General features: G+C 42.6%; 1 protein-coding gene across 1 annotated transcript; it reads left to right on the top strand.

The window, feature by feature from the left end:
* Positions 1–13: 13 nt before the first annotated feature.
* Positions 14–7,581, top strand: LOC116784640 (sulfotransferase 6B1-like). The gene is made up of 7 exons (XM_032683435.1): positions 14–301; positions 1,521–1,660; positions 2,107–2,196; positions 4,919–5,045; positions 5,471–5,565; positions 5,989–6,145; positions 7,229–7,581. Exons 1-7 carry the CDS (start codon positions 100–102, stop codon positions 7,357–7,359), a joined length of 942 nt encoding a protein of 313 aa, XP_032539326.1. The 5' UTR covers positions 14–99; the 3' UTR covers positions 7,360–7,581.
* The last annotated feature ends 7,684 nt before the right edge of the window (positions 7,582–15,265 follow it).

Here is a 15,265-nt window from a genome sequence, read left to right as displayed (position 1 = left end):
AACACCCGGTCTGATTTGCTAAGGTGTTGCATAAAGCTTTCCTGCATTGTGGAAAGACAGTCTGTATTTGTTTTGGAAGAGTTACAGAAGGATACAAACATGACCAGAAATACTGAAAGAAACATTGAATTAATGGAAAAATATTTTTCAGAGGGTGAAAAGATTGCCCCAGAGGACATGCTGTTTTCCTACAGAGATATTTTATTCCCTGCTTCAGTTAGTAGCCCAGAGACTTTGGAAGCTCTGAAATCCTTTGAAGCCAGGAGCGATGATGTGATTCTAGTAGGCTATCCTAAATCAGGTGAGTCTTGTTTTTTTTATCAGTAGTCAAATACAAAGTGCTGCAATCTAGAAGTTTGAACCATCATTTAGCACAGTAGTAATTCCCAAGAAAAGCTTATGGTAACATCAGAGTTCACAGGATCATGAATTGAAGTTGTAAGGCATATCTGGAGGTCAAATAATACAACCTCCTGTTCAAAGCCAGGGAAAGAGCTAACCTTCAAAGTTAGTTTTGGTTGTTCAAGACCTTGTCCAGAAGAGTTTTGAAACATTTGAGGGTGGAGATTCACCACCCGCTGAAATATTTTACAGTGCTTTCCTATGACAGTGGGTTTTTGGGGGGGGAGTGGGGGGTTGGGATTTAGTTTGTTTGCTTGTTTTTACATCAATGCATTCATACATCCTTTTGTTGTGAAAAAGGCACTGTCTTCATTATAAGAGCAATGGAGGTGTACTTCTGCTTCTACTGAGGGATAGGATGTGTTTCTGAAGCAAGCAGGGTGGCACTTCACGGTATCTGCTTGACAGCTCTGTCCCTGTTGGCTTTTGTCATACCCTTGTTGATTATTGCCCAGTGTCGTAATTTAACCTCAGCTGGCAACTCAGCCGCACGGGGGCCACTCACTCATTCACTCCTGACGGGATGGGGGAGAGAAACAGAATGGTAAAAGTGAGAGAAGTCATGAGTTGAAATACAGGCAGTTTAACAGGTCAAACAAGAGCTGTGTGTGCAAGCAAAGCAAAATAAGGAATTATCTCTTAGTGGCAGACAGATGTTCAGCCATCTCCAGGGCTCCATCACATGTGACGGTGACTTGGTAAGACAAGTACCATGACTCTCAACATACCTCTTTGGGGAATATTCTTTAGGTCAGTTGGGGTCAGCTGTCCCAGCAGTGTCCTCTTTTAATTTCTTGTGCACCTTCAAGCTACTCTCTAGTGGCTCATTGTGAGAAGGTCTTGGTGCTGTGTAAGCACTCCCTGGCATAACTAAAATGTCTCTGTGTTATCAACACTGTTTTCAGCACAAATCCAAAACATAGCCCCATACCAGCTACTATGGGAAAAATTAATTCCGTTGTAGCCAAAACCAGCACACATACTTGTTGAAAGGCTAAAGTACAATATAGAACAAAACTGGTTCACATGGAACCAGATTGAAAATATATCCTGTCAGCCAGGTTTACATGGAAAAGTGGAGTTGAATGAATGCACTTCTGGTGTCCCTATCCTTTCAGGAACCAACTGGCTTGAACAAATGGTGCAGGAGTTAGCAGATGTCAAATATACAGAAGAGGAAAGAAAAGAGAGAATAAATACTGAAAAGAAGCTAGAGACATTTCAGCGTCTAGAATTTGGAGATCCTGGAATATATGAGGTAAGCAGGAAATGAAAATATTGGCACTGCTCTACTTACAAGTAGTAATAGCTGAAAGACAATGGCTGATCTCAGAAGTAATGAAGAGCCTAGAGCCTTAACAACAGCTATGTTCTACACAAGTAGCATGTGCTATTGCCCTTGGTGTCTCAATACAAAGGCATTCAGAGGGCACACAGGGTTGAGAAGCCACAGGGTGCTCCTGCCCTGGAACCAGTGGATTTGATAAGTAAGACCTTTCTTTTGAGTGTCCTGTCCTCAGGCCTGTCTCGTGCGAAATGATGTTTGGTGGCAGAGGCTGGCAGAAGCCTACACCACCAGTGCATGCATTCCTGTGAGTTTTCCAAGGGATAAGATCCTTATTCTCTGGACCCACAGTTCCTGAAAAGGCACATCACTGAATAAGCTACTTCTGTCTTGTCACATTTCTCCCTACTTTCTTTAAGAGGATGAAGAAACTGCCTTCCAGAAGAATTATAGTAACCCATCTGACACCTCAGCTCTTGCCTCCATCCATTTTCCAAAACAAGGCCAAGGTGAGTCTTCTCTTTTGCAGCACACTGCAAAAGCTTTTTCACCTCAAATTAACTTCCCTCTGTGTGAGATGGGTTTTCTGTTTTTTCACCTGAGCTGGTCAATACGCAGGTAGATTTCCAAGGTTGGAGGGACAGCTCTGTGAGCTAAGGCTGTGAAAAAACATCCTCTCCCAGCAGCAGCTTTGCTGACTATTATGGCTTGACCCTGGCCAGATACCAGGGGCCTATTAAAACCACTCCACTACCCTTCCTCCTCTCCCTGCAGCTGGACAAGGAGAGAGGAAGAAAAAAACAGCAAAGGAATTTCATGAGTAGAGATAAGGATTGAGAGAAGGCAGTGTTAACAGGCAAAACAAACTCAGAGTGAGGATAAAACTTAAATTTTTTACTAACAGAATAAGAGCTAAAGAGTAAGAAATAAAACAGTCTTAAACACACTTTGCAGCCACCTCTCCTTCCTTCCATGTTCTCCCTCCTCCCCCTGCATCAGTGCAGGAAGAGAAGTCTACCTATATGGCAACAGGTCTTCCAAGTCTGCTGCACCTGTGGGTCACCCTTCCGTGGGCTGCAGGGAGCAGCCTGCTCCACCATGGTCTTCACCACGGACTACGAGGGGGTTAAAGCTCTGAGTCCTTCCCCTGTCCCGTGGGGTCCTTCCCACGAGAGACAGTCCTTGATGAACCTCTCCAGCGTGAGTCCATCCACCCCTCGGGCAACAGTTCTTTACAATCTGTTGTCCTGTGGACTACTTCCCCAAGGGAGTGCAGTTCTTCATGGGTTGAGCTGTACCGACGTGGGTCTCCCATGGGGGCCACAAGTCCTACCCAGAAAAAACTGCTCTGGCGTGGGCTTCCCTCTCCATGGGCCACAGATCTTCAGCAGGACCTTGCTCCATTTTGGGCCTCCCACAGGGGGTCAGAGCCTCCTTCATGTATCTTCCTGCTCCAGCATGGACTCCTCCATAGGCTGCAGGAGGGTTTCTGCACTCCAATGGTTCTTTATGGGCTGCAGGGCCTTCAGCTCTAAGTCTTTGCCCTGCTTCTTGTGGAGGGGGGGGAGACCTCCCCTTCTGGCTGCACTGACCTTGGTGACTGCTCATTCTCCCACACTGGAACTTCTTCTACCCAAGAACCTTTTCCTCCCCGATTCTTAAATATGTTATCACAGAAGTGCATCTCATTGACTCAGCCTTGGCCAGCAGCAGGAAATCCCTCCCAGAACTGACTACCATTGGCTTTTCATAGGACACTGAAAACTTCTAGTAGCTTCTAACAGAAGCCACCCTATACCTCTCCCGCTACTAAAACCCAGCCACAGGTTAAACCTATGACACTGGCTTGAGAGGTTGCTGTTGGTGGGTTTGTCTCTGGGTTAACTGTCCCTTCAAATCTCCTTCAGAAAGGTACTTCCAGGTTTGTGTCAGACAACTGAGCAAGGTGAGGAGTTACTCTGTTTGTTTTAACTTGCTTCCAAGACCAGGGTACTTGTGGAAAAGCCACCACAGGCTGGGACTAAGATAATCTTAAATGGGAGTTGTTGCAGAGTGAAGCCAGGGAACTTCTACAGCCTACTCGTGGCTCTCTTGTTCAGTAGCCCATGAGCTCGTTTTTCTGGAGTGGAACTAGGTCAGAACTGTCTCAAGGGAATCACTGGAAAGCTTCGTTTTCAACCTGAAGCTCACATTAGTGGCAAGTAACCTGCCAAAGCTCTGATTTCTTCTCAAGAAAATGAAATTAGACCAGTATTATATGGTCTGGTGGGCAAGTAAATTTGCAGACGACAGCAATTTGGGTGGGAGTGTTGTTTTACTGGTGGGTAGCAAGTCTCTGTAGAGGGATTTGGACAGATAATGGGCAGAAGCCAATTTCATGGGGTTCATTATGTTAAGTATTGGGTCCTACCCCATAACAACCCCATGAAGCACTACAGGCTTGGTGAAGAGTGGCTAGAAAGTTGCCTGGTGAAAAAGGACCTGGGGGAGCTTGCTGACAGCCAGCTGAACATGAGCCAGCAGTGTGCCCAGGTGGCTAGGAGAGCGAATGGCATCCTGGCTTTTATCAGAAATAGTGTAGCCAACAGGACAAGAGAAGTGATTATCCCTCTGTATTTGGCACTGGTGAGGCTGCACCTTGAATACTGTGTTCAGTTTTGGGCCTCTCACTATCCTATAAGAAGGATATTGAGGCGCTGGAGTGTGTCCAAAGAAGGCAACGGAGCTGGTTAAGGGTCTGGAGCACAAAGCTTATGAGGAGCAGCTGAGGGAGCTGGGTTTGTTTAGCCCGGAGAAAAGGAGTGTCAGGGAAGACCTTATTGCTTTCTACAACTGCCTGAAAGGAGGTTGCAGCCAGGTGTGGGTTAGTCTCTTACAAGTAACAAGTGACAGGACAAAAGGAAATGGTCTCAAGTTGCACCAGGGGAGGATTAGATTGGATATTAGAAAAAATTTATTCATGGAAGGTTGTCGAGCATTGGAACTGGCTGCCAGGGAAGTGCTTGAGTCACCATCCCTGGAGGTATGTAAAAGATGTGTAGATATGGTGCTTAGGGACATGGTTTAGTGGTGAACTTGGCAGTGCTTAGTTAATGGTTGGATTCAATGATCTTAGAGGTCTTTTCCAACCTAAATGATTCTGTGATACTATGACTCTATTTGATGTGTTGAGAAGATGGTGTTTTGGTCAGCCATCAAATCATAACCACATTATGTGTTTTCTTCCTCTAGATCCTTGTGTTAGTTCGGAACCCCAAGGACTCAGCAGTCTCCTATTACCACTTCTACAACAACCTGCCACTTCTGCCATCCTTTGCCTCCTGGGATGAATACTTTCCAGACTTCATGAATGGGAAATGTACTTTGCCCTGCATCCTCTGGCATTCCTCCTTACATGAGGGACATACACAGAGACCTGTGCATGGAAATCCTACTCTAACATACCTTGCCAAGGCACTCCCAGAACAGACAGACAGGCCCATATTATAGCAGAAACAGGGAGTACGAGAGAATCAGAGTTTTGCCTTCAACTCAGAACAGAGATCATGAGAAAGTTTTAACTTAACTTTTCCATTCCCACAACAGAGCTTGTGGTTTGGTGCTACCGAATGGCCATAGGTGGGGCATTCTGCACTGACCTTAGGAGAAAGAACAGACATGTTGAGCTGGTCACTACTTCACCATCCCAGTGCCATGCTTAGAGAGCTGTCTTGACTGACTGATTTGATTTAGGGCCTGTTTTGGGGAGTACTCCACACAGCTATACCTCTTCTTTCTCTGCAGTGGCCTGGGGATCCTACTTTGACCACCTAGTGGAATGGAACAAATACATCGACAATGAGAGGATCATGACAATAAGCTACGAGGAACTCAAAGAGGTGTGACATTTCATCCAACTCTTCCTTGATGAGTGTACTATGCAACCCTTCTGGTATATATGTGTGTGGGGAAGTAGAAACTCTTGAGTCGAGCCTGTCAGCCCGTTTGGAAGGGTGTGCCTTTCTGAGCTACTCTTTTATGTTTGGGGGAGGCCTATGTGGGTTAAAAGGAGGATATTCTTGCCTGTTTGTGAAAGGAGTCATATCTACCAGAGGCACAGCTGCTTTGAGGAAAGAAGAAAAAGCCTTGAAGCTGAGGGCAGTATGTGTGGATTTCCTCTCTGTTAGAGCTCTTAGAATTCCTTGGTGACTTATGTGGGAGACAGCCTCCTCTGCTGCACTTCCCACTGGATTCTGGCTCCATGCCACAGCCACACTGTCAAATCTTTTGTTTTCAACTCTGTGTTATGTGCCTTTGGGCAGGACCAGGTACAGGGGATGAAAAAGATTGCTGCCTTCTTTGGATTCTCTCTCTGTGAGGAAGATTTTTTGAGAATTGCCGAGAAGACCAGTTTCAAAGCTATGAAAGAGAAATCCAGTGAAACTCATGGAAAGTTTGGGGATGCCCTCTTCAGGAAAGGTAAGTCTCTACAAATGGAGAATCTACCTTCTGAAGTATAACTCTAGAAGGAGTTTTGAATATGTTTCCTCACTTAGCCATGAACTCACTGGACTGTGTAAATTCTCTCCTGTGGCATCCTGTACAAGTTTCTACCAGTGATGGGATTTGGGGGCTGTTTGTGAGAAATTTATCAGAGTGCCAGGCTTAGTGTTCTCAATCATTGCTTCCATGTTGCTCTTTTTTTGTGTAGCCCTGGTTAGTTAGGCAAGTGAGGTGCGAAGGTGCAGGTCAACGCTGGTGAGGTTATGCCAACAACTATGCACCAAGTCTGCCTGGGCTCTATGGTTACTCTGTGCAGAGGGGTTGTGATGCGGCCTTTGCCTGTTGATCAGGTGATAAGGCTGCACATGTCACTTCATAGAAGTCCCCTTCGGGAAGAGGTGTGCTAATGGGCCAAGAGTCTCTTGAACCTCAAGGGAATGCATTGCTTACTGCTCTGCTGGCCTCATAGGCATCTTGTTGTTACCTATTCAGTGAGAGCTTAATGTCTCCTCTCAATGGATGTGTCAGTGGTGACCCCAGAGATGGTCCCTCACAGACCTGGGGCCAGTGTCGGAGCTCTGGCAGCCCACCTGCTCCCCATGGCATCAGGAGTCTTTGGCTTCTGAATACTCTGGGTATGGGCTTGCTTTAATCCCTTTCCTTCACCCCTCCTTGGAGGAAGAGGGATTTAGCCACTCTCCTCTCTACCACCTACCACATGAAACTTCCCTCTTCAGAGGAAGCCATTGATGAATGAGCTTTCTGTTGTGACGAAAGCAGATTCTCCTCTCTTCTGTGAAAAGATTCATGAAGCCATCATGGAAACCCCTCTGGAGGGGGAGGGTTGGCATGCAGGCAGCCCACCAGCAGTGCTCCCTGTGATCTGGCTGTAGCCTTTCATTCTGATCTTTGCTACCTTGCTTCTCCCAGGCAATCAGACTTCTCAGGGGAATAAATCAGATCCTGCCTTGTGTAGGTAATGACTCTGTCCTGTTGCTGTGTAGGTATTATCTTCTCTCAGGAGCATCTTCCTTCAGTTTTTGTACTTGTTTTACACAGGGGTTGTTGGGAGCTGGAAAGATCTCTTCTCTAAGGCTCAGAATGAAGAAATGTACCGGAAATTTGAAGATACCCTAGGAGGAACAAAGATGGCAGCAAAGATAAAATATGATGTGTACTGCAAGGCCTGAAAATAAGCAGATGAGTAGCATGACAGCAAGTCATGTTCCAAAGATGTTCCTCCAAACGTGGATAGTCCCCATTTTTCCTTCCCATGAGAGAACAGAAAAACCCCTTTAAGGACTATCTGGTATCTCCAAGAATTTGAGTGGTGATTCTTAGGTGAGTCCTAGCTCTAGGGCATGTGCTTTGCTTGATGCAACCAAATAAAATGTGTGTATACCTTGAGTGAATGCCTGGTGTTCTTCCAGGAGGGATATGGTGCACAAACATCATAGCACCAGTCTAGTGGCCTCCCTGTGTCTGCTTCATGGCCTGAAATGGTTAATAAGGCCCCTGCAGTGCTCAGTGGTGAGGCAGAGGGACCAACACAGAGTCTCTCCTTCTGACACACAGTGGACTTTACATGGATATAAGGTGTGGATCTAAACCCACAAATGTCTGTGTACAGGAGAACATGATAGTCTGGTTTTAGATCTGACATGGCTACTATGGTGTTGACAGGTCAGAAAAGCCTTTGGCACTTTGGCAAACTCCACACATTGATGAAGGGTGGGACTTCTTGAGCTCTTACAGTCACGAACTCTTAAGCAACAAACAGCTGTATGTTTTCTGAAGTGTTTTACTTCCATTGGCCTCTCTGGGAAAGTAAGTGGCAAGCAGGAAGGACCATGACATTCAAATGAGAGGATCAGGAGAAAGAAGCCCCTTGATGATCCTGTAACTAAATTAGCGCGAAGTGGCTTTATTCAACAATAAATACATTTATACTACATAGTTATGTTTTCCACACCCTCCTTGCTCATGTCAGTGTCCTTGCTTACATCTATGAAAAACTTGCTGGATGACCTCTTGTCACAACCATTCTTTTGGGAAACCAGAAAAACTAAGGAAATGTCTGTCTGGCAAAGGGAATTCAGTTCCTTGGAAGAGGGATTTCTCTGACATATTCCCAGACAGATCTATCTGTCAGACACTTACACTGAACTAAGATTAAAAACAGAGCAATCAGCAACCAAAAATATAATTAAAAAAATTGGAAAATTGTTAAGTCCCCGTCCAAGTGGTCCTCAGGACTGCCCCCACCGTGCCCATGACCCAGGATCCCATATCAGCCCCTGGGGCTGCCATCCCCTGCTCCAGTGATGCCTCAGCAGAATCGGACTTCAGCTCCTCACGGTCTATGCTGTCTGGCCACCAGCCCTGCCAAGCTGAACCCATCCACAGACCCATATGCCAGCCAATCCTCAGTCCATCACTTTTTCCCAGGAAAGTGTTCGATGCCTGTGGCTGAGGCTTGCTGCCCTGGTGCTCCCGGCTGCCCTGCACCCAGCTGGAGGATGGGATGGGCACTAAGTGCTGGGCCCTGCCTCATGCCTCCCTGGCAGGAATAATGAGAAGTGCTGTAGATTCATCTTTGATGGGCCACTCACAACCTGCTTCGCAGTCAGATTTTCTAAATGTCTGTGCAAGAGCTGCCCATTTGAAATTGCTTTGCTTGGAGAGGTATGTTTGAACTTGATGATTCTGGGTTTGTAGGTTTTCATTTCCAGAAGAGAAGGAATTCATCTTACTCTGGGCTTCCGTGGATAAAAAGAGACAAGCCACCATGACCCATAATTTTGGAATTAATAACATTTTGACCTAATACTTAGTACATGTCCTTTGCTATTTACTATATGGTGATATCAAGAGCTATCTAGATAACAAAAAGCAGTGTGCAATCTCAATGTCTTCAAGGAGTTGGACAAGGAGTCAAACAAAGGGAAAAGACTGACAAAAAATGGGAAACCATCACTGAAATATTCAAAAGGCTTTTACTAAAATGAAAAGGGGACATCTCGAGATCTATTGGGTTTTTTCCCTGCAAAGACATTTTGCAGCCTGAGGGGCCTTAGCAGCCCAGAAACTTTGGAAGCTCTGAAATGCTTTTAAACCAGGAGTGATGATGTGATTCTCACCAGCTTTCCTAAAATAAATCTTTCTTACTTGATGAAGTGTCCACTGCTGCAGTCCAGAAGTGTGTAACTGCACATGACAGAACAATAATGCCCATGACAGGTTAATGATGACTTCAGGCTGCTGCGAAGGCACAGGATCAGGAGTTGTTCCATGAAGGAGGGCAGAAGGACTTGTGTTTCCCTAGACTTCCTCTTGCAGGATGTAGGTCTTTCCTGGGTGCTGGCTGGAGGTACAGGCACACCTGCCACCCAGACTCTTGGACCCTTTTCCTCTCATTTCCGATGCCTTTCAATCCCAACATTTGGGATTACTGGTTACCTTCATGTTTTCTCCCAGTCACTTAGAGGAAAAACTTAACAGGTCATTTGAAGAAAAAATAAAAAAGAGGAGTTTATGTTTGATCTGCATTGCATCCACTTGATGCTCAACTTGAAATTTTTTTCTCACACAGGAAAGGTATAAAATTGTGAGGTCTTATGTAAATATCAAAAGTGTTTTAAAGATAATTTGATCTCTGAGTTGTAACATCTCAAAGTTTCAACCAATCTTAAAAGAACTGTGTTAGAAAATGCTTTATGTGACTCATTTTAAATGTAACATGGCCAGCATTCAACTCACTTAATTAGATGATGTGATGGTGAATGATGACTAAGCTTAGAGAGATGCAGCCTAACTTTTAGCTCAACAGAGGGAAAGGACTTCTGGCTTCTAAAACAACATTTTTCACAGAAATTATTGCAATATGACTTGGAGAGATGAGGTCAGACTCTCCTGATTGTTAAAAGGCCAGAACTGGTTTTGGTTATTAGGAGATAATGTTTGCACAGAAATACCTCTGAAAAGCAGTAAAAGCTTTGGATGGGACTTGAATTATTTAACCTGTGAAGACTGTCACTTTTAACTGATTCCTCCAATTTTTAAAATATTTTCTTTTCAGAAACTGATAAATTATACTTTCTTTTGACTAAGTTGTCATTCCAGGCTACTATCCATTTGTTTCTAGGCATATAGTAATCAGTCTTTTCTGATTTGTGAGATCTTCTAGTTTCTCAGCTGATGTTACCCGACCCTACTTAAAGGATTTCCTTCTTCTGACCTCTCAGCCTATTTGTGCTTCTGGGTGTACATGCTGGAAACCTTGACTATAATAAAAGTCCCTTCCTGAGACACACAATTCTTAATATTTTTCCTTGCTTGGTTTTTTTAATTTCATTTATAGTTCATGGAACTATCTGTTTCTAGTAAAATGTTTATTTTGTATTTGCTTCCAATCCCATTAAAGAAAAGGAAAAAATTATCTTCCAGAAGATTGATATCAACCTCATGTCCTGCCCCATTTGTACCTTTTCAAACCTAGGCTAAGGGGAAAACTTTTTACTTTAATCTGAAACTAGTTATTTATAGCATTTTCATACAGATTAGTTTTCAGTTTCCTGTGTGTCTTTTCTGAGTCTGTATGTAGGCTTTAGAGTGGTAATTATACATTTCTGAATGTGAAGTGATAATTGCTGTTTATAAGGATTAGGGACGCACATTCTCTTTAGGCACCATAGGTTATTGTTGCCTTCACTCATCTCTACCAAAGACAAATGTTCCCTTAAATTTCCTTGGGGAGCTGCTCCCTGGCCTTTTTCATCCCAAATAATCCAGACTAGGATATCTTTAAGATAACTGTGAAAGGATCTTGAGTTGTTCATAGCTTAGAGGCAAGCCTAACTAGACTGTTTCTTTACAGCTTACGCACCATAATCGCCTAGAGGGCTATAAACTTCTAAAGGCTACATTTACCTTTAGCTAAACTAGGGCAATCAATATTTAAGATACAGAAACTCAGTTTCAACTGAGTGAGAACATAATAATATAACAGACCTTTCTACTCACAGTTCTTTGTCTCAGTCCAGCAACATTTTGTGGCAGTTTGGGTTGCATCAGGCCCCACACAGGCTGAATATTCCTGAAAAATTTGAGCTCATGGCTGCTCCAAAGGCTAGGCTTACTTCCCTTTTCTGACTGCAGTTGTCTGCTCTTTCTTTTGCATGAGCTCTTGTGTTTGTCTGACCCCCCCAGCTTTTTGAAGCAGCACAAAATACACACTTTCAGTGGCAGCAAGCTGTCAGATTGTCCCAGATGTCTTGCACAACCTCACCCTTGGTGTCTCTGAGTCACTAAGAAAGAAATTTTTCTATTACCTCAGAGACTTGGATCTGTCATTTTCTGCTTCTTTCAGGCATCTCCTAATATCTGCCCTCGCCGCAGGCTTCCTCCCCATGCGGTCATGCCCGCATGCTCCAGAAAATTCAGAAGACTTTCCCAGCTCAGGGCTCTCTTTCACCCAGAGCAGGGCAGGCACAGCAAGGCAAACAGGCAACCCCCTGGCTGGCCACTGAAAGGGAACAGGGTAGACACAGCACTCTGTGCATGCACTGACATACAACCTCCCTCTCCCTCATGCCTGGACAGGGGCAGCAGTGGTTGTAGATATCCTGGAAGTCGTAGTATTTTGGCTAGAAGGGAAACTGGACTTGTTTCTCTAAGAGGAACTTTGGACCTAAAATCCAATGGTGATCATTTCATGTTTATTGCATTCCCTTTGTTTTTTTAGCAAGAAACATATTCAATAATTGAAAAATATAGAATTTGTATCTTTGCTGTCATGAAACAGCTTACTAGCAAAGGTGTACATTAATTATTTTTCAAAACAGTATTGACAATTTAAAAAAAATGTTAAAAATATATATTTTCTGAGTATTTAACATATTTTTTCTAGCCACTGAGTTGCATAATTAAGTTTTGTTTTCACATCCAGAACATCAAAGATAAAGCCATTTTTACATCTGCTTTTACTTGTGCTGCTAGGATGAGTACTTCACATCCTTATGTGAGAAGGTACTTCGTGGGAGGGGTACTTTCCATTGTCTGGAAAGATATTCTGATTATTAGTGTGTACAGGTAAAAATTGTTGTAGCTAAAGTGAGCCTAGTTTTTTTTGGCAATTAACAGAAAATTAGGATTTGACCTTCTGTTTGGCAGAAACTCTGTTTTTTGACATGGTGTTATTTATGTCTTTCCAATAGAAAAGTGTGCAAATACTTCATGTATTATTTTTAAGACTCCAAAGGCAGAGAGGTGATGAGGTTCTGCAGCGAACCTCTCCTAGCAAGTGACTGAGCCAGTGTTTAATGACAGGGGCTAGTTTTGTGCATTTGGCTTCTTCACTTCCACTAATGCAGTACATGTTGGCTGCTGCACCTGGAAGCTGATGAAGGGAATTGTGGAGGGAGGCCATGTACCCTCTTCAGTGATTCCTCTGTGCCTCACTACCTCTGTCCAACATTCTGATGGCTGATAAGAAGCAAATCTGGGCTGCCTGAGCAATGTTCATTTATCAGAGAACTGCTCTGCCTGGGACCCAAGGGAAAAGGGAAGGATAGACTGAAACAGGTTGGATGTAGTCCTCAGACTTCTTGTTGGACAGTTGATGAGTAGGACTTATTTTTTGCAGACATGTAACTGTTTACAACCTGTGCAAAGCACAACATCACAGCAATCAGACTGGTGTAATTGCCTGGACATTTGCTTATATTAATAGAAACAAAAACAAACAAACCAACCCCATAAAAAAAATGTTAGTTATGTATGATTCAGTAAAAGTTTATTAAAGTCTTGGGTTCTTAAGAAAAATTTTCACAAGCTAAGACTGGTTTGTGGTATGGACAGTTTCATTCATTCATTTTCATTGCTTGTAATAAAATATCAATTACCTATTTTTGGGGCTTTGTTGTTACTATCTGTAAAAATTCCACGGACAAGACATGTTGAGTACTATAACCTGCATAAAATGGAGCAGTAAAATTCTTGAGTGGCAATTTTTTTAAGAGGAATAAAGTGTAACATGACAGTGAGAAAGACTGTTATCAGGAAAAAACTCGCGCTACATTCAAATATATAGAGATGGAAGGTTCTGAGAGAAAATGTTCTTACAGGTACAGATGATGTTAATTATTTCACAGACATACATGCTAAAATATTTGAAGTATGCTTTTGGAAGGTTCTTCCTGAATTGAAATCTAATAAAGCACCTCCTGAGTATCCTTCTGCTGGAGGAGGAGAAGAAAAAGAAGGAGAAGGAGAAGGAGAAGGAGAAGGAGAAGGAGAAGGAGAAGGAGAAGGAGAAGGAGAAGAGGAAGAAGATTGAACCTTTTCTTTACATAATGCATCTATGCTTTCACTGTTGCTTAATACTTTTTTCTCTTCTACAGTGGCTGTGGATTTGATTTCACTGTGCAATTGAGTGAAACAGTCATTTCAGTAATAAATATCTAAAGTCAATAAGCTATGAGGAATCAAATGTAGTGGGGTTAATTATTTGAACTAAAACATATTTCAAATTTTAATCAGAGTATTACTAAAATCATGTACTGCAGGGTCATAATGACCCATTAAGATCAGTTCAATGATGCTGCAAAATAGAAATAGTCAGGAAATTGTTGTTCCTGCAAGTGACATTAAAAGAATGTATATTTATGCAATATACATGTATACTTATGCTGGCTTTTATTGAAACTTGAAATAATTTGAAATAACAAATTTTGGGGAAAAAAATGAAAAACTTTGCATAAAATTTCTATTCAGTCAAAAAGCCTTTTTCTTCTTGGAAAACATTTTGGCAGGAGCTCTTACCATATACATTGAAATGCATTTTGAAACACTAAAAATTAGGTTTGGATATGACATAATTCTAATGAAATCCTTTGGAAAAAGAGGAATTTTGCCAACAAAAATGTAATAAAGAAGTTAGGCTTTACAAACAAAAGCACTTTATATTACAAGCCATATGTCCAGTGCCCTCTCTGATGATTCTTGGCATCCAAAGTATGCATACCTACACATAGATGTAAATCCCCAGTCTTTTGACAGAATCAGAACAACACTTAGAGGTTCACTTTTATTCCTAAATTGTCTGGAATAGGTTGACCATGTATGAATACAGTCAGTGACCTCATTTTAAAAATTACAGAGCATTTATTTTCCATGGGTATCAGTAGATGGTGATAGCACAGAATAGCTCTTAAAATCACACCCAATAACATCATCATAAAGATACATAAAGATACTTTGGACAGAAATTTTGCCCAGTACAGTGTTATTTTTTTTAAAGTTCCAGTATGTTGTCATGGAATTTAAATTACAGGACTGAATTGAAGAGTTAACTATAAAATACATATCCTATAGATGGAGTTGAAAACTGCATTGCAGTAGCATGAAATATTATACATTTGGCAAAAGTGCTTAGCTACTGCTTGCATGTGTCCTCTCCTATTGGTCTTACTCCAGATGAAAAATGTCTTCTAAGTATTTCTTCAAGAAGTCTGAAATAGATAGACATATAGGGGATGCTACCCTGCCATCAGATAGCCTGCTTCCTGAGAAGTGTGCTTTCAGCTCATACCCTATATCATCCTAGAAAACTCATTGTTACAAAAATGGAGTCATAAGCTGTGTCAATGAGTCTACCAGTTCCCTGGAAGTTAGTAGTAGTACAGTGTTTCCCACTTGCATCATTTTGTATGGACAATATAGCCTTGCATGAGGGGAAACGTCTGCCCACTGCTTCCCTCTATATTTTGCCTCTTAGATTTCCTCAGTGGAGCTGAGAGACCCAAAACCTGTTCACAGCAAGCCCAGGGAAAACTGTGAAGCCTACAGTAACACTGCTGGAACTCTGCCAAATGTAGAGCTAAAATATAATTCTGTATAAATTCTGTATCAGAATAAAATGCTGGGAATCAGAAGGGTAGCTAAATTCCCCGTTTTCCTTGACTAGTGGAGATTGAAGCAGCTGCAAAGAAGATCAATTTCAAAGCTATAAAAGAGAAACCCTCAGAAACCCAAAAAGCATTTGGGAATATTTTTTTTTCAGAAAAGGTGAGCTCACAATTCTTTGTAGGCAGCTGT

This window comes from Chiroxiphia lanceolata, chromosome 3 (assembly GCF_009829145.1).
Source record: "Chiroxiphia lanceolata isolate bChiLan1 chromosome 3, bChiLan1.pri, whole genome shotgun sequence".
Classification (NCBI taxonomy): domain Eukaryota; kingdom Metazoa; phylum Chordata; class Aves; order Passeriformes; family Pipridae; genus Chiroxiphia; species Chiroxiphia lanceolata.
Note: the sequence above shows the minus strand (reverse complement) of the source record. Positions and strands in the feature narration are given on the sequence as shown.

What these genes read in the sequence shown, in the direction of transcription:
- LOC116784640 (XM_032683435.1), top strand. Translation starts at nt 100, where the DNA reads ATGACCAGAAATACTGAAAGAAACATTGAATTAATGGAAAAATATTTT. An exon ending in AGACTTCATGAATGGGAAAT is followed by an intron (nt 5,046 to 5,470) that starts GTACTTTGCCCT and finishes CTTTCTCTGCAG; the next exon opens with TGGCCTGGGGATCCTACTTT. An exon ending in GGATGCCCTCTTCAGGAAAG is followed by an intron (nt 6,146 to 7,228) that starts GTAAGTCTCTAC and finishes TGTTTTACACAG; the next exon opens with GGGTTGTTGGGAGCTGGAAA.